Genomic DNA, 19,528 nt, shown 5'->3' with positions numbered 1-19,528 from the left:
GTAGACTGGAGAACTCAAACTTGCTCAAAAAAGAATAAAAAATATCCTCTCATTGAAAGCACATGAAGCATCTCTCCCTCAGCTCTCCCTGGCGTCCCTGTCCTGCCCCAGCAACCTCCCGAGCGCCCTCTTGACCTCCTTGTTCCTCAGGGTGTATATGAGAGGGTTAAGCGAAGGCGTGCCCACTGCATAGAAGAGACCAAAGAACTTGCCCCTCCTCTGGGCATAGGGACTTTTGGGCTGGAGGCAGACGGCAATGACTGAGCTGTAGAGGAGGGTGACCACAGCGAGATGGGAGGAGCAGGTCCCCAGGGCCTTCCTCCATGCTGCGGCAGAGCTGATCCTCAGCACTGCCCGGGCGATGGCACCGTAAGAGATAAGAATGAGGGCGAGTGGCACGACCAGGAAGACGACACTGGACACAGCTAACTGAATTCCATTGAAGGTGGTGTCTCCACAGGAGAGTCGAATTAGAGAAGGGACTTGACATACAAAGTCATCTATCTGCCGGTGGGGGCAGAAGGGCAGGCGGAGGGTGGGTGGTGTCTGGACTATCGATTGGACCAGACCCATCACCCAGGCCACCGCCGCCAGCTGCCGGCACAGGCGGGGGTGCACGATGGTGGCATAGTGGAGGGGTTGGCAGACAGCCACATAGCGGTCAAAGGCCATCACTGTCAGGAGGACACACTCAGTGGTCCCCAGGAGCAGGAAGATGAAGAGCTGGACAGCACAGCCAAGGAAGCTGATGGTCTTGTGTGGGCCCCACAGGTGGACCAGCATCTGGGGGACACAGCTCGTGGTGAAACAGAGGTCCAAGAAGGAGAGGTTGGAGAGGAAAAAGTACATCGGGGAGTGGAGCCTGGGGTCCAGCGCAGACAGCAGGATGATGAGTGTGTTGCCAGCTAGAGTCAGGAGGTAGGAAGCGAAGACAACCGCGAAGAGGATTCTCTCGAGCTCTGGGTGTTCAGAGAAGCCCAGAAGGAGGAAGCCTGCCGGGGAGCTGTGGTTGACCATGGCCTGTTCCTGCCCAGACCTAGAGGGCTGAGGGCTGTCGGGGGAGTGTGTCAAGTTATCTTATGAAAAGTCACTCTGGGTACTTGCCAGGTCACAGCAGGCGGACGTTTCTCTTCCCGGTCCTCCTGCCCAGCGTCCTCAGCGTGCACATCACCGCCTCAGGCACATCGCCAGCAGCTCCTTCATCCCCTCTTCCTCCAGGTCAAACAGTGTCTAGTAGGAGACAGGAAACCATGATGCGCTGGAAAACAGACGAAGCTTTCCACGGGCACCTCAGATTCACTGGCTGAAGGCAAAGAAAGCTGATATGAAACACAGATTAGTTTTATTTACTTATTTATTTAATTTAATTTTTTTTTTTTTTAGAATTTTTTTTTTTTTTTGTCTTTTTGCCATTTCTTGGGCTGCTCCCATGGCATATGGAGTTTCCCAGGCTAGGGGTCTAATGGGAGCTGCAGCTGCCAGCCTATGCCAGAGCCACAGCAACACAGGATCCGAGCTGCATCTGCGACCTACACCACAGCTCACGGCAACGCCGGATCATTACCCCACTGAGCAAGGGCAGGGATCGAACCCAAAACCTCATGGTTCCTAGTCGGATTCGTTAACCACTGCACCACGATGGGAACTCCTAGTTAGTTTTATTAATTAACATTTACTGAGTACCTGTTATATTCTGAGCACTGTGCTGTTGATTTTTCCCTTTATTATGTGTGGAAGGAATTACGGAGAAATGTGTGTGTCGAGTTAATTTTCTGATCACAAAACTTTCTGCAGACGTTTCATCTTACTTTCTAGCTATGGGCATGAGCTTCCTAGAATTACTCATGTTCTATCTACTTTATACATTGGCAGAGATTCCACCACCAGCAACAGAAATGTGGACTCTGGAGATTTCCTCGCTATTACCCAGTCCCCAGAGAGATCAATGCATGACCTTAATATTTAAAGAATCATTATGATTTATTAAACTAGAAAAAAACCCCTGCAAATGAAAGTTTCTAATTTCAACTTTCTATTAGATGTAATGTGGAAAATAAGAAAAAAATAATGTCAGTCAAAAAATTATTACCTGTTCTCTTACAGCAAAAATTCCATAAGAATTGAGGTTTGGAAATGAAAAGCTTAAGTAGATTTATTTCAGCCCCATCTTTTCATGTAAGTTGAAATTAGTAGTAAAAGTAGACCATGTTGAGCTTGGGGCATTTAAACAGAGTTCGGGTTTTGTACAATGCTTGATTAATTTCATTCAAATCTTGATTCATTTCCCTTAAAACTTTTTATTTTAAAGGACGTTTAAACGTATAGGAAAGTTGTAAGAGTGTTTCCAAAGTCTCCTATGTAAGCTTTATCAAGAATCATGAATTTTTAATATTTTTTACTCGTTTGCATGATCACTCACTTTCAGTGTATTTACATGTAATAATTTTTATTTGATACATTAGGATATCTGCTTACGCAGCATGACCCTTTACTCCTTAGTATTTCAGTTTGTGTCTCTTAAGACAAGATGGTCTCTTACATCAACATCATTACAGTAATCAATTCAGGAAACTTATTGATACAAACTATTAGGTAATGTTCAGTCCATATTTTAATTTTGTCAATTGTTCCAATAATGTCCTTAGTAAGAATATATATAAATTTTTCATATGGGATTCAGCTGAGATTCATATACTTTACTTATTAGAATTCATATCTGCTCTGGTATCTTTAGCAACTTCTAAGCCACGACCTAAGGGATCTGCTTCAAAATATCAGAAAATATGGTCGGTCTGTGCTGGAAGGGAAAATGGCCTCATGCTTTTGAAAAACTTGGGAGAGGACAATGCACAGTATCAGAAGACCCTGCGAACTGAAGACAAATAAGGCAAAAAAAGTGGGTGAATGCGAGACAGTTAACTGTAGAGAAAAGGAGCAGCATGGATAGGTGAATCAGGGAAAGCTTCCTGGAGGAGGTGACTGTACTATCTTGAAAGAGAGAAGAGCTAGGGCACAGGAGGCCAGCTCAGTGGTTGAGTCCCTCTGGCAGTTGGAAGGTGGGAGCTATGCAAGTTGATAGGGAGGTGCCTGGAGAGACTGGCAGTATCTACCCATTACGGAGTCATTTCTTTGGTTTTAAAAGCCCCATCTCATTTCTTTCTTTGTTTAGGCTATCTCTTGGGCCGCGTGCATGGCATATGGAGGTTCCCAGGCTAGGAGTCGATTCAGAGCTGCAGGTGCTGGCCTACACCACAGCCACAGCAACTCAGGATCTGAGCCTCATCTGCGACCTACACCACAGCTCACCATAATGCTGGATCCTTAACCCACTGAGTGAGGCCAGTGATTGAACCTGCAACCTCATGGTTCCTAGTTGGATTTGTTTCTGCTGCACCACGCTGGGGAACTCCCCAGACTACCTCTTTTTTTTCTTTACTTCCTTCTATTGTTCCTTTTCACTTTGAGGAATAAGTATTTTTCCCTTTGATTGTTTATATTGTTAAATATTTGAAAAAAGACTATTTAAATCTTAGGAGCCTTCTGTGTGGCCCTCCCTGATTACACCCACTTCCTTCCGCTGAAAAGGCAATCAGTATAATTCTGATTATTGTTTTTTGTAACTCATCCCTACGTTGTTTTATAGCATCATCCTTTGTGCTGCTAAAAAATAGTCAACTGCTTCTTATTCATCTGTCAACTATGATCCTAATACTCTTCTGCCTCCCTGACTTTCTTATTCTCTGGGTAAGTTTTTGTCTTATTCTATGTTATTTTTTGATCTCTTCTATTTACATTATCCTTTAACTCTTTGCTCTCTTGTTCTCTGTGTTTCAAAACATCTTTTCTCTCACCTTTTTTTCTTGTCTTTTTCCCCCCCTGACATTAACAACATTCGAGTGTCCCATCAATTCCATATTCATGATGCATTTATTTCTTTTTTAAGTTTGTATGATTTTTATTTTTTCCATTATAGTTGATTTAGTGTTCCGTCGATTTCTACTATACAGTAAAGTGACTCATTCATGCACACACACACACACACACACACACACACATATACATATATATATTCTTTTTCTCACATTATCCTCCATCATGTTCCATCACAAGTGACTAGATATACTTCCCAGTGCTATACAGCAGGGTCTCATTGCTTATCCACTCCAAATGTAATAGTTTGCATCTATCAACCCCAGATTTCCAGTCTATTCCACTCCCCTTGGCAACCACAAGTCTGTTCTCCAAGTCCATGAGTTTCTTTCCTGTGGAAAGGTTCATTTGTGCCATAGATTAGATTCCAGATATAAGTGATATCATGTGGTATTTGTCTTTCTCTGTCTGACTCACTTCACTTGGTTTATTGATCACTAAAAAGCTAGTCATACAACAGGGGCTACAAGGAAATGAGATACCAATTCTGCTTCTGAACCCAATAATGATAACCACTTTATTACTTTAGCAGTTACCATCTATTGAGAACTTCCTACTTACCAGGCACTGAACTAAACATACCCGATCCTGACAAATATTCTTACTACTTTCAAGATAGTTAGTGTTATCTTCTAGTGACAGAAGAAGAAACAGTCTCAGAACAGTTCAGTAACTTGCTCAAGGCTATACACCCAGTAAGGGCCAAGGCCAGGATTCTAGACTCCATTCGATTCCAAATCTGGTGCTCCTGGGGGTTCCACTATTGAGGATATGGGGAAACTGATGGGCTATAAAAAAGAAGGATTAACTTGTATCTTACCCACAATCAAGTCAGAATCTCCTCATTGCTTTGCTGCCAGAGCAACCTCAAGACAAGGAGCTTCTGGAGTGGTTGGAGCTTCCACTTGATCCTCACAATGAGAACTAAAAGCAAACCAAGGAGAGATGGCACTCCTGACGGGATGGGAGCTTAGATCTCAGGTAACAATGTTGCTGGCTAATGCTGCTGCCACACTTTTTAAAGCACATTGCAAAGAACATATGACCTAGATACTCCTACTGTCTTAGATCTTTGTTTTCAGACAAAGAATCTGAAACACCAACAGGTTAAATAACTTGCTCAGAATAACGCAGCTAGAGCTGTGACGTGAACTTGGTGGGCTGGCTCTAGTGCTGTGCACTGACTGTAACCTACCTCTGTCATTCTGCTGGATGGATGAGGCCAGAGTTGGCTCTTTGCCAACAACCTCCCCTCCTCAGTCCAGGGGGTCAGCCTCTCTTCTAGCGGCACTGGGGGTAGAAAAGAAGGCTTGGTGAGGTGATGGAGGGAGTGATCCCAGGACTCCCATCCTACAGAGAGGAAAAAGCTCATTAATTCTGTCAAGACTCTTGGGCCCTACAACCCACAATTAATTAGCCACTAGCACTAATGATGGTTAAGAAAATAGGGAAGGATCCAGAGGAAATGTGCCAGTAATGGTGTTTTTTATCTTTTCATGTTTCAGTAGCTCATTTATTTTTTAAAAATTGGCTTAATTGAAGTACAATTAATATATACTAGTGACGATTACTTTGGCCATAGAGTAAGGTGATGCCTATCAGATTTCTCCACCATAAAGTTACTCTTTGTCATAAATCAATATCTTATGGGAGATTTGTTGAGATTATGCAAATATCTTTTTTTCTCATTGTATTTTTGCCCACCAAGTTTGGCATCCGCAAATAATTCTCGACTACAACAATCATTTCTGGGATGTAACTTTCTGTTTCTGTCATTCCTTCTATATTTATTGTTTTGAATTTTACTGCAAGGAAAAACTACCTCTTTTCTCTTTGTTTATTTATTTATTTATTTATTTTTGTCTTTTTGCCTTTCTTGAGCTGCTCCTGCGGCATATGGAGGTTCCCAGGCTAGGGGTCTAATTGGAGCTGTAGCCACGGGCCTACACCAGAGCCACAGCAATGCAGGATCCGAGCCGTGTCTGCGACCCACACCACAGCTCACAGCAACACCGGATCCTTAACCCGCTGAGCAAGGCCAGGGACCAAACCCGTATGAGGTTCACGGTTCCTAGTCGGATTCGTTAACCATTGTGTCATGATGGGAACTCATAATTATTTATTTATTGTCAATTTTCTTTTTTCATATCAGTAGTGACTTCCCGGATATTTATTTTTTTCTGTCTCCATTCCTCTCATTATTTATTTATTTATTCATTTACTTTGCTTTTTAGGGCCGCACCCATGGCATAATGGAGGTTCCCAGGCTAGGGGTCCAATTGGAGCTACAGCTACTGGCCTACACCACAGCCACAGCAACACAGGATCCGAGCTGCGTCTGCGAACTACACCATAGTTCACGGCAACACCAGATCCTTAACCCACTGAATGAGGCCAGGGTTCAAACCCACAACCTCATGGTTCCTAGTCTGGCTTGTTTCTGCTGCACCATGACGGAAACTCCTCATTATTTATTTTGTTACGCAAATTGTATTGTGTTTGACTACTGGGAATGACTTTAAGTCATTGAATGACTTAGGTCGTTTTGACATGTCCCCATCATTTTGTGGGCACTTCCTTACTTTCTGGCCCCATACTATATTGTACACCAGCTTGTGTATAAATATACAAATGCTGCAGCTTTTCTTTTTTTTTTTTTTTTGCCTTATTATACTGGCTAAAACTTACAGTAAGATGTTGAATAGAACTGGAAAGAGTAGACATCCTTGCTTTTCCGCTTATCTTAGGGGGAGAACTTTTGGTCTTTCACCGTTAAGTATGATGTTAACTGTAGGTTTTTATAAATGCCTTTCTTAAGAAAATTTCCTTCTGTTCTTAGTTTATTGAGAGGTTTTTTTTTTTTTTGTTATGAATGTTAAATTTTGTTAAATGCTTTTCTGCATCTATTGATTTGTTTATGTGATTCTTCTTCCTTAGTTGTTGATATGGAGGATTATTGATTGAGTTTTGAATATTTAACTAGGCTTGCATTCCCTGGACCCCACGGTCCTATTGTATTATCTTTTAAAATGTATTTTTGGTTAGATATAGAAATATTTTGTTGTAGACTTTTTCTGTCTATGCTTATATAGGATATTGTTATGTAGTTTTCTTTCCCTGTACTGTCTTCTTCTGAATTTGGTATCAAAATAATGCTGGCCTCATAAATGAGCTGGGGAGTTCCCTGGTGGCCTAGTGGCCTCGTGGTTAAGGATCTGGCTTGGGTCACTACTGTGGCTTTGGTCACTGCTCTAGTGCAAGTTTGATCCCTGGCCCTTGAACACAGACATGCCATGAATGCAGACAAAAAATAAATAACTAAATAAAATGAGTTGGAGAATTTCCCTCCTCTTTTATTTTCAAAAGAGATTTGTGAGATTGGTGTTGTTTCTTTTTTTTAAATACTTTGTAGGACTAGCCTGTAATACCATCTGAGCCTGAAAATCATTTATTTCTTTGGTAAAAAACACATATTTTCTATCGTAACCTTTTTAAAGTATATAGTTCAGCAGTGATAACTATATTCATAGTGTTGTACACCAGATTTCTAAAAATTTTAAATTTTACATATTATAAATCTCACCCATTTAAAGTGTACAATATATTGGTTTTGCGTATATTTACTAAAGTTGTACAACCAACAACCCTATATAAATCTGGAATTTTTATATTATTCCAAAAAGAAACCACAGTCGTTAGCAGTCACCCCCTTCTCCTCAGTATCTGGCAACCATTGATCTAATTTCTCTTTCCATGGATTAGCTTATTTTGGCTATTTCATATAAATGGAATTATGCAATGTATAGCCTTTTGTGTCAGGCTTTCTTAATTTAGCATAATGTTTTCAAGGGTCATCCACGTTTTATCATAGATCAGTAATTTATCCTTTTTTATGGCTGAATAGTATCCCATTGTATGGATATAACAATTTTTTTTTTTTAGGCTAGGGCCGCCATTACGGCATATGGAAGTTCCCAGGCTAGGGGTTGAATCTAGCTACAGCTGGCCTACAGCACAGCTACAGCAATGCAGGATCCAGGTGTTTCTGTGACCTACACCATAGCTCATGGCAACACTGGATATTTAACCTGTTGAGCAGGACCAGGGATAGAACCTGTGCCCTCATGGGTACTAGTTGGGTTCATTACGACTGAGCTGCAAGGAGAACTCCAGATAGAACACATTTTGTATGATCCACTCATCGGCTGATGAACTTTTGGGTTGTTTCCACTTTTTGGCAATTATGAATAATGCTGCTATGAACATTATTGTGCAGATTTTTATATGAACATATATTCTTAATTCTTTTGGGTTTAAACCTACGAATAGAATTGAAGATTATATGGTAACTCTATGTTTAACCTTTTGAGGAACCATAAAACTGTCTTCCAAGTAGCTTCACCATTTTACATTCTTCACCTCCTTCCAGAATTTTCTTTCTCTCCCTTCCTCCTTCCCCATCTTCCTTTTTTTGCTTTGTTCCTTGGTTTTTTTAAAATTAGTGGTTTTGCTTTTCAAATCACTGATAAAAAATCGTATCAAGCATCTTTTCATCTGCTTATTGCCCATTAAAATGAGCTGTCTCAGAATTCCTGCCATGGCTCAGTGTTTAATGAACCTGACTAGTATCCATGAGGACGTGGGTTTGATCCCTGGCCTTGCTCAATGGGTTAAGGATCTGGCGTTGCCATGAGCTGTGGTGTAAGTCACAGATGTGGCTTGGGTCCAGCATTGCTGTGGCTGTGGCTGTGGTTGGCGGCTGCAGCTCCCATTTGACCCCTAGCCTGGGAACTCCATATGCTGCGGGTGTGGCCCTAAAAAGACAAAAAAAAAAAAAAGAGTTGTCTTTTTATAATTGAGTTATAATTGTAAGAGTTCTTTATATATTTTAGATACAAATCCCTTATCCAATTTTTTTTTTGGTCTTTTTTTTTAGGGCCACACCCAAGGTATATGGAAGTTCCTGGGTGAGAGGTCAAATCAGAACTGCAGCTCCCAGCCTACCCACAGCCACAGCAATGCAGGATCTGATCTGTGTCTGAGACCTACACTGTAGCTCTTGGCAACGCTGGGTCCTTAACCAACTGAGTGAAGATAGGGATTCAACCAGCATCCGAATCTTCATGGATACTGGTGGGGTTCTTAATCCTCTGGGCCACAAAGGGAATTCTGCTTATCAAATATATTTGCAAATATTTTCTCCTATTCTATGTACTGGCTTTTCACTTTCTCCCCTCCCCCCCCCCCCCGCGCTTTTTAGGGCCACACCCAAGACATTTGGAGGTTCCCAGGCTAGGGGTAGAATCAGAGCTACAGCTGTCTGCCTATACCACAGCCACAGCAACACAGGATCCGAGTTGCATTGGCAACCTACACCCAGCTCAGGGCAATGCCAGATCCTTAACCCGCTGAGCCGGGCAGGGATCCAACCTGTGTCCTCATGGACATGAGTCAACAGGAACTCCAGCTTTTTGTTTTCTTAATGGTGTCTTTTGAAGTGCAAAACTTTTAAATTTTGATAAAGTCTGATTTATCTATTTTTCTTTTGTTGCTTATGATTTTGGTATCATATCTAATACTCATTTGCCAAATTCAGATCATGAAGATTCACCCTTATGTTGTTATCTAATAGTTTTCCTTGATCCATTTTAAGTAAATTTTGTATAGGATATGAGGTGAGGATTCATCTTCATTCTTTTGCTGGTGGCTATCTAGTTATCACAGCACCATTTGTTGGAAACAATTTTCTTTCCCCATTGAAAGGTCTTGGCACCCTTGTCAAAAATCACATGGCCACAGACCTATTTCTGGACACTTGATTTTATCCCACTGACTTGTGTCTCTGTCCTTGTGCCAGCACCACACGGTCTTGACCACCGTTTGTTTGTAGTAGTTTTGAAACTGGGAACTGTGAAATTTTACATTCTTCTTCTTCTGGGTCTTTTTGTAATTACATATGAAGTTTAGAATCAGCTTGTCAATTTGTACAAAGAAGTTATCTGGTTTTCTGAAAGAGACTGTGTTGAATATAGATCAGTTGTGGGTATTATCATTTAACAACAGTAAGTCTTCTGGTTCATCGACATAGGCTATTTTCTGTTTATTTAGCACTTCAATATCTTTTGACAATATTTGTAATTTTTCAGGATGTAAGTTTTATACTTCTTTTGTTAATTTTTCCTAAATATTTGATTATTTTTTAAAATTTAATTTAATTTATTTACTTATTTTGCTTTTTTTAGGGCCACACCTGTGGCATAAGGAAGTTCCCTGGCTAGGGCTCCAACTGGAGCTGCAGCTGCCAGCCTACGCCACAGCCACAGCAACACAGGACCTGAGCCGTTTCTGCAACCTACTCCACAGCTCATGGCAATGCCAGATCCTTAACCCACTGAGCAAGGCCAGGGATCAAACCCACATTCTCGTGGATACTAGGTGGGTTCATAACCTGCTGAGCCACAATGGGAACTCTCTAAATATTTGATTCTTTTTGATACTACTGTGAATAAAATTTTTATTTTTCTTTTTGCATTGTTCATTGCAAATGTATAGAAATATGACTGATTATTGTATATTAATCTTGTATCCCATATTCTTACTGGATTCATTTATTAGTTATAATAGGCTTTTTTTTAAAAAAAAAAGTTCTAATAGTTTTAAAAACAATTCCTTAAGATTGTTCTATACACCAGATCATATTATCTGTGATTAGAGATATTTTTAATTCCTCCTTTCCAATCTAGGTGATTAGTCTATTTTTCTTATTTAATATCCCTGCCTAAAACCTCTGATGCAATTTTGAATAGTAGTGAGAGTAGGTATTTTATTTCTTGTTCCTGATATCAGGGGGAAAGCAGTCAGTCTTTTACTGTTAAGTATGATGTTAGACATGTGTGCATTTTTGTAGAGATCCTTTTTCAAGTTGAAGTTGAAGTTGTCTTCTTTTTTTTTTTTTTGTCTTTTGCCTTTTCTAGGGCCGCTCCTGTGGCATATGGAGGTTCCCAGGCTAGGGGTCCAATTGGAGCTGTAGCCGCCAGCCTACACCAGAGCCACAGCAACATGGGATCCGAGTCATGTCTGCAACCTACACCACAGCTCAGTGCAACGCCAGATCCTCAACCCACTGAGCAAGGCCAGGGATCGAACCTGCAACCTCATGGTTCCTAGTCAGATTTGTTAACCTGAAATTAACGGGAACTCCATTTTTTTTTTTTTTTTGGTCTTGAAGTTGTCCTCTATTCCTAGTTTACTAAATATGTGTGTCTGTATGTGTGTGTGTTCATCATGGAAGGGTGTTGGATTTTGTCAAATGTTTTCTCTGTATCTGTTGCGATTATCATGTGATATTTCTTACTCTATTGATACGATGAATTACATCAATTGATTTCCAGATGTTAAGCCAATCTTGCATCTCTGGGATAAATCCTCCTTGGTCATGGTGTATTATTCTTTTTCATGTTCGTGGATTTGATCTGCTAGTATATTCTGCAGCAACATCCTAAGGGGTATAGGGCAGAAAGCCTTACACTCCATCAAAACCTAGGAGTGAGGGATGGCTTTAAGGCAGGTCCTAAAACGCCTCTCATCCTCTCATGACCCAGAAGGATCAAAAGGCATCCTGCCAAGTTTTATATTAATCATGGTTTCAAGCATTTGCTGCTTTGGTGTATATGGATGTATGCAAGGTTTCCAGGGTGCCACAGTGGAGCTATCTCCCCAGAGTGATATGACAATTGGAGGGAGATTATGTAGCCAAAAATGGGCATGGCAGAGTTAGGGAATCTATAGAAGGGAGGGAGTTAAAAACAGGAAGGAGAAGATGAAGTGCTAAGACATGACAATATTTGAATTTAAGGAGATACCAACCTCCTCTTAAATCAGTTTCTCTCTCTCTCATTACATACGGCACAGACACACAGCGACACACTGTAGTGACTACAGTGGCTTGGATCTGTGTAGAGAAAAGTAGTAGATTGGGGAACTCAATTTTCTCACAAATCATGAAGAAACTCTTCACGAATTAGAAAGCACTTGAAGCATCTCTCCCTCAGCTCTCCCTGGAGTCCCTGTCCTGCCCCAGCAACCTCCCGAGCGCCCTCTTGACCTCCTTGTTCCTCAGGGTATATATGAGAGGGTTAAGTGAAGGGATGCCCACCGCATAGAAGAGACCAAAGAACTTGCCCCTCCTCTGGGCATAGGGACTTTTGGGCTGGAGGTAGACGGCAATGACTGAGCTGTAGAAGAGGGTGACCACAGCGAGATGGGAGGAGCAGGTCCCCAGGGCCTTCCTCCATGCTGTGGCAGAGCTGATCCTCAGCACTGCCCGGGCGATGGCACCGTAAGAGACTAGGATGAGACTGAGGGGCACCACCAAGATGAAGACACTGGCAACAGCCATCTGGATCTCATTGTAGGTGGTGTCCCCACAGGAGAGTCGAATTAGAGAAGGGACCTCACACACAAAATCATCTACCTGCCGGTGGGGGCAGAAGGGCAGGCGAAGTGTGGGTGGTGTCTGGACCATGGACTCCACCAGGCCAATGACCCAGGCCACTGCCGCCAGCTGCCGGCACAGGCGGGGGTGCATGGTGGTGGCATAGTGGAGGGGTTGGCAGACAGCCACATAGCGGTCAAAGGCCATCACTGTCAGGAGGACACACTCAGTGGTCCCCAGGAGCAGGAAGATGAAGAGCTGGACAGCACAGCCAAGGAAGCTGATGGTCTTGTGTGGGCCCCACAGGTGGACCAGCATCTGGGGGACACAGCTCGTGGTGAAACAGAGGTCCAAGAAGGAGAGGTTGGAGAGGAAAAAGTACATCGGGGAGTGGAGCCTGGGGTCCAGCACGGACAGCAGGATGATGAGTGTGTTGCCAGCTAGAGTCAGGAGGTAGGAAGCGAAGACAACCACGAAGAGGATTCTCTCGAGCTCTGGGTGTTCAGAGAAGCCCAGAAGGAGGAAGCCTGCCGGGGAGCTGCGGTTGACCATGGCCTGTTCCTGTCCAGACCTAGAGGGCTGAGGGCTGTCAGGGGAGTGTGTCCAAACTGTTTTATGAAAAGTCACTCTGGGTACTTGCCAGGTCGCAGCAGGTGGGTATTTCTCTTTTGCTTTCACTCCCTCAGCCTCTTTCCCAGGACGTCATCACCGGCAGCTCCTTCTCTTCCCCTTTCTCCAGGTCACATGTTGCTAGTGGGATTGAGGAAACCATGAAAGTGCTGGAAAACAGGTGGAGACCCACGCTGGTTCCTCAGACTCACTGAAGGTAAGGAAAGCTGATGCAAAATATGGATTAGCTAAGTTTTCCTTAATTCAAAAATCAATTGAGGAGTTCCCTTTGTGGGGAACTGACTAGGATCCATGAGGATGTGGGTTCGAGTGAGGCCTTAACCCACTGGCCTTGCTAGGTGGGTTATGGATTCGGCATTGCCATGAGCTGTGGTGTAGGTCGAAGATGTACCTTGGATCCCTCGTGGCTGAGGCTGTGGCGTAGGCAGGCAGCTGTAGCGCCGATTCCACCCCTAGCCTAGGAACCTCCTCATGTGCCCTAAAAAGAAAAAAAAGATCAATTATTGAGTATTAATTTTGTTCTGAGTACTGTCATAGTTTTTGATATTCCCTTATGTATCCAGAGAAGATTAGCAAAAGAATCATTTTTACTGAATTTCCCTCTTGAGAGTGTCTATGTAGGGTTACTTCCTACTCTGGAACATACATTTTCTAGATTGTTCATGTTTTATCTTCCTTACTTCATTTGTAGGAGAACCACCAGAGGCAGAACGTGTGTATGAATCAAGGAAATTTCTTCTCTTTGAAGTGAAGTGATCCTACCGCAGAGATATTAACTAGGTGATCTTATCCCTTTAAAAAAATTATGATTTATTGAACTAAGCACAAGAGTGTCTTCTACAAATAAAAAGCACTAAGCCCAACTTAATATTATGTATATGTGGCAAAATAAGACCAAAAAGGCTGGAGTTCCTGCTGCGACGCAACAGGATCAGCAGCATCTTGGGAGCGCTGGGACTCAGGTTCATCCCAGCCCAGTGCAGTGGGTTAAGGATCCCGTTTTGCTGCAGCTGCAGCTGAGGTCACAGCTATGGCTCAGATCTGATCCTTGGTCTGGGAACCATATGCCACAGGGCAGCAAAAAATAAGTAATAAATAAAAAAAAATTTTTAAAAGAGACCAAACAGGCTTCCAGTGGTCTTGTTATGGAACTACGAACATCAAGAATTATTGAGTCTAGAAATAAGGAAGATGATATAATTTTAAAAAATATTTTCCCTTTCAGATAAGATTATGTCAAAAGGAAAATATGCTGAATTGATGCTGGGATATTTAAGTAAAGCATAGAACTTGTTTAATGTTTTCTTAATTCTAGTCATTATTTGAGATTTAAAAAAATTTTATGTACCAATATTAAACTTACAGAAAGTTTTCAAGGCTAAGAAATTCCTGTGTATTATTTATATATTGTTAGCATTTGCCACATTTTTTTTCCTTTGCTTTTTAGGGCCACATCTGCGGCATGTGTAAATTCCCAGGCTAGGGGTCAAATGGGAGCTGGCTGACACCATAGCTCACGGCAATGCCGGATCCTTAACTCACTGAGCAAGACCAGGGATCAAACCCACGTCCTCATGGATACTAGTCAGGTTTGCTACTACTGAGCCTTGATGGGAACTCATAGTATTTGCCACTTTTATTATTCTTTCTTTTCTTTATATATGCAGTTATATTTACTCTGAGCTGTTGGAGGGTGGGTACATAATCTTCTTCACCCCTTCATACATTTGCAAGTAGTATCTAAGCAAAGGGAAATTCTTTTATGAAAACATAGTACAGCTATTAAATATAGGAAATCCAACACTGACAAAACATTATTATTGACCCTGTAGCTTATAATTTTGCCAATAATGTTAGCAAATTTTCCCATAAAAGTTCCAGGGCAGATCACTTATGTGTGACCTTGGGCTCTACAGTAGCCTTTTTTTAGCCACTGCAACAAACAAGCCTTAAAAGATAAGGTTCAGGCCTCGCCAGGGAAGCTGAGAGGAGGGAGGCACTGGTGGCCTCATGCAGAAGTTCAATAGTGGGGAATGCATGGAAAATTGTCAAGACACCACCTCCTTGACCCCCAAATGAAGGCAAATAGAGTGAAGCTAACCGGTGTGTGAGAGAAGGAAGGCTGCACAGTAAGGAGGACTCCGGTGAGTAAGTTAAGAAAAGTTTCCAGAGAAGATGACCCGGATCCTCGCTGTGAAAGATGGTCTGGGTCACAGAAGACCAGCTCGAAGATGGGTGTGGGGTGTGGGAGTCACCCTGGCAGTTTAGAGACGGGAACTGGGTGGTCTTCGGAGAACAGACAATCTCAGGAACCCATTTAGGTGATGTGGTGGCAGAAAATGTCCCAGGGGTTTTTGGGATGACATAAACATCTCTTCATCACCAAGTCTCCATTCTGTGTTAAGAGCTACATCTTATTCTCTTTTTGTTAGGACTCCTCCCCCCACCTTTTTTTTGTCTTCTACAAATCCTCCTCTGTCATTACTTTCCCTTGAGGATAAGACTTGTTTCACTTTAGCAATTGTTTATTATTTGAATAATAAAGAGTGTATAAAATATGCCTATGGTTTTACAGAATAACAAAATAGACACATGGTGTACCTGCCCTCCTGACTCCAATTTAAGAGCAGAGCAAATGTTATCCGTACCTTAGAGTCTTATGTGGATCCCTCCCTGATCCCATCCCCTTTGTCCTTGAAGAAGTGGATGCTATTCTGCTTTTTTTTTTTTTTGTCTTTTTGCCTCTTCTAGGGCCGCTTCCCACGGCATATGGAGGTTCCCGGGCTAGGGGCCTAGTCGGAGCTGTAGCCTCTGGCCTACACCAGAGCCACAGCAATGCAGGATCTGAGCTGCATCTGCGACCCACACCACAGCTCACGGCAATGCTGGATCCTTAATCCACTGAGCAAGGCTGGGGATTGAACCCGCAACCTCATGGTTCCTAGTCGGATTCATTAACCACTGCACCACGATGGGAACTCCTATTCTGCTTATTTTGAATTCATCATATCTTTTGAACTTTATAGTTGTTGAACCACTTGTATCTCAGCAGTTACTCATCAGCTTTTGTTCATTGAACTGTAGAATTTCTCACATTCTTATTTTCTTGTCTTACTTTGTATGTTATTTCTAAATCTCTTCAGGTTTTTTGGCTCTGTTCTGTCTTTCATAACAGGTCTTTTCCTCACCCTCTTTCTCTAGGTCCTTCTCTCAGACCAAGAAAAGAAGCACTGCTTCCCCACTTTTCGCTAAATCCATATTCATTTATGCATTTATTCCTTTATTTGTTACTAAAGAGCCAGTCATAAACTAGAGGCTACATGGTTATGAGATACAGATTCTGGGGGTTCCCCCTGTGGCTCAGGAGGTTAAGAATTTGATCAGTATCCATATCCATGAGGATGTGGGTTTGTTCTCTGGCCTCGCCCAGTGGGTTAAGGATCCGGCATTGCTACAAGCTGCAGTGTAGGTCCCAGATATGGTCTGAATCCCGTGGCTGTGGCTATGGTATAGGCCAGCAGCTGCATTTCCGATTTGATCCCTAGCCTGGGAACTTCCATATGCCATGGGTGTGGCCGTAAAAAAAAAAAAAAAAGGGAAAAACCCCCCAAATTCTGTTTCACAACCCAGCAATGATAGTCTTCTTTGACTTCAGTCATTACCATCTCTTGAGTGTTTCCTAAGTATTAGTCACCATGTTAAAAAAAATTCCTGAATATCTAAATGTCACAAAACCACAAAAAATTGTTAATACTATCCTTCATTTATAGAAGAAACAGTCTCAGAGAGGTTAAGTAGTTTTACCCAAGGTGATCCAGCCAGTGTCAGGGTCAGGATCCTAGAGCCTGTTTAATTCTAAGCACTACTGGCTGTATGTGAAAATGAATGGGTAAATATATAACTTACTCACAATCAAGTCAGAATCTCCTCATTGCCTCGCTGCCAGAGCATCCCTATGATAGGGAGCTTTTGGGTGGGTTAGAGCCTCCACTTGATCTTCACACTGAGAAGTAAAAGCATCTATAAGAAATATTATACCCTTGACATTGATTCGAGCTTAGATTTCAGGCAAGGGTAATGATCGCTAGGTAACTTCCTCAGCCACTTTTCAAAGCACTTCACAGAATAATAGTGCTTCTTATAACAACGACACGAGATGGGCACCATTGTTATCTTCCTTTCCAGGCAAAGAAATGAAAACAAACAGAGGATAAATCACTTGTTCTGAAACTGTAACTGGTAAGCTCCTGTGCTGAGCTTTGAACCCCAGATGGGCTGGCTGGATAGGTCACTTAATAACCACACCCCACCACTACTTTGCTGAACAGATGAGACCAGAGGTCGAGCTTTACGGTAACAAGCTTTCCTCCTCAATCCAGGAAATTAAATTCTCTTTCAGTGGTACTGGAGGTAGAAAAGCAAGCATGGTGAGGTGGCGGAGGGAGCAATCCCAGGACTCTGATCCTCTGGAAAGAAAGAGCTCATTAATTCTGCTAAGACTAGGGACCTCATACCTCCCGACTAATTAGCCAACACCACTAATGATGGTTAAGAAGAGAGGGGAGGATCTAGAGGAAACGTGCCAAAAAACTGTGTTCCCTTTGCTAAACAAGAAGGTCAGCCTCTGCTCCTCTGTGTCACCAGGGAGTACAAAGATAGTGTTTTCTTTTTTTTTTTTTACCACCTCCCGAGCCTCCCATATTTCATCTGTTCCCTCTCAAGCCTCTAATGAGCCTATCCAGTACTCCCTTACTTTGGTTTATTTCCTTTCTCCTTTTAAATAGGGCTATAATGTACATAGTAGAGTGCACAGATTTTAATGCAGTTTGCTGAGTTTTGGTAAATGTATATATGCAGGTAACCCCCCTAGAGAAGATACATCATATTTCCATTACCTCAAAAGTTCCTCCTGCCCACTTATAATAATTGTCTCTACTCTCTGCTCTAGGTGACCACTGACCTATCTTATTTCTGTCATCTTCGATGGTTTTGCCTTCTGGTCTAGAACTTCATATAAGACTCATTCAGTGCACACTCTTGTGTCTGGCTTCTTCTACTCTGCACAATATTGAGGTCCATTCATGTTATTCTGAGTATCCATAGTCCATTCTTTGAGTTCTCTTGTGGCTCCGTGGGTTAAGGATCTGGTGTTATCCCAGCTATGGAGTGGTTTGAATCCCGCCCCTAGGAAATTCCACATGTTGCAGGTGTGGCCAAAAAGAAAAAAAAAAAAAGTCCATTCTTTTTTATTACTGAGTAGTACTCCACTTTAGAAACACATCACAGTTTGTTCACCCAGTCACAAACAAGAATGATGGACGTTTGGGCTTATTATGATTTTCAATTTGTCCCCAAATTCTTTGATATTCTTGTCTTTATAAGGTTGAGCTTACTTCTCCTCCCCTTCAGTGTGAGCTGTCCTTAGTGACTCACTTTTAATAAATAGAATGTGGCAGAAATGGTATGTGACATCCAAGACTAGTTCATAAGAGGTGTTGTGACCTCCTCCTTTCTTTTGGACTGTTTACTCTGTGGGGAGCCATCCACTGTGTCTTAAAAGCATTCAAGCAGTGGGTAGAGAGCCACATATGGGGAGGAACTAAGGCTCCTTGCTAACAACCTACAACAGGTGATTGAGACATAAGATGAACCTCTAGATTCATCCAGATCTTCTAAGGACTGCAATTGGCTGATCGCTTCACTGCAGTATTTTAAGGGACGCTAGGCTAGAACCATCAGCTAGGTCTCTTGCGAACTGTGACTCATAGAAATAGGTTTTCTTTTTTTAATTTTAGGGCCGCACCCATGGCATATGGAGGTTCCCAGGGAAGGAGTTGAATCAGAGCTGTAGCCACCGGCCTATGCCACAGTCAGCAATGCCAGCATGAGCAAGGCCAGGGATCCAACCCGCATTCTCATGGCTACTAGTTGGGTTGGTTACCCCTGAGCCACAATGGGAATTCCCCTTAGTTAATATTTACTATGTTATTTGTCTTATAAGTTCATTTGTTTGTGATATATATGTATGTAAGCACATATGCATATACCTACACATATATAAAATAGGAAAAAATTTCTTTCCATCTGTGACTTGGATTTTCATTTCTCTTAACAATGTCTTTATTTATTTATTTATTTTTGCTTTTTAGGGTCGCCCTTGCAGCATATGAAAGTTCCCAGGCTAGGGGTCAAATGGGAGCTGCAGTTGCTGGCCTATGCCACAGCCACAGCCACAGCCATGCAGGATCTGAGCTACGTCTGTGACCTACACCATAGCTCACGGCAATGCTGAATCCTTAACCCACTGTGTGTGGCAAGGGATCGAACCTGCATCCTCATGTATCCTAGTTGGGATCATTAACCACTGAGCCACAAAAGGAACCCCAACAATGTCTTTTAAAGAGAAGTCATTTTCAGTTTTGGTCAACTCCAGTTTATCAGAGGGTAATGCTTTTCTTTTATCATATAAGAAATATTTACTTACCTTATGGTCACAAGATATTCTAGCGTTTCTTTTCCAGAAGTTTTATATTT

The 19,528-nt window shown here is 42.3% G+C and overlaps 2 protein-coding genes across 2 annotated transcripts; both read right to left on the bottom strand.

Annotated features, from left to right (window-relative positions):
• On the bottom strand, nt 79-1,017 carry OLF42-1 (olfactory receptor-like protein 42-1). Its single transcript, NM_001123153.1, is given in 1 exon segment — nt 79-1,017. A coding segment is annotated over 1 exon segment (939 nt).
• Nucleotides 11,954-12,938, bottom strand: OLF42-3 (olfactory receptor-like protein-like). The gene has a single exon (XM_021098436.1). It carries the CDS (start codon nt 12,914-12,916, stop codon nt 11,978-11,980), a length of 939 nt encoding a protein of 312 aa, XP_020954095.1. The 5' UTR covers nt 12,917-12,938; the 3' UTR covers nt 11,954-11,977.

This window comes from Sus scrofa, chromosome 7 (genome assembly GCF_000003025.6).
Source record: "Sus scrofa isolate TJ Tabasco breed Duroc chromosome 7, Sscrofa11.1, whole genome shotgun sequence".
Lineage (NCBI taxonomy): Eukaryota > Metazoa > Chordata > Mammalia > Artiodactyla > Suidae > Sus > Sus scrofa.
The sequence above is the reverse complement of the archived record's forward strand: the minus strand, read 5'-3'. Positions and strand labels throughout refer to the sequence as shown.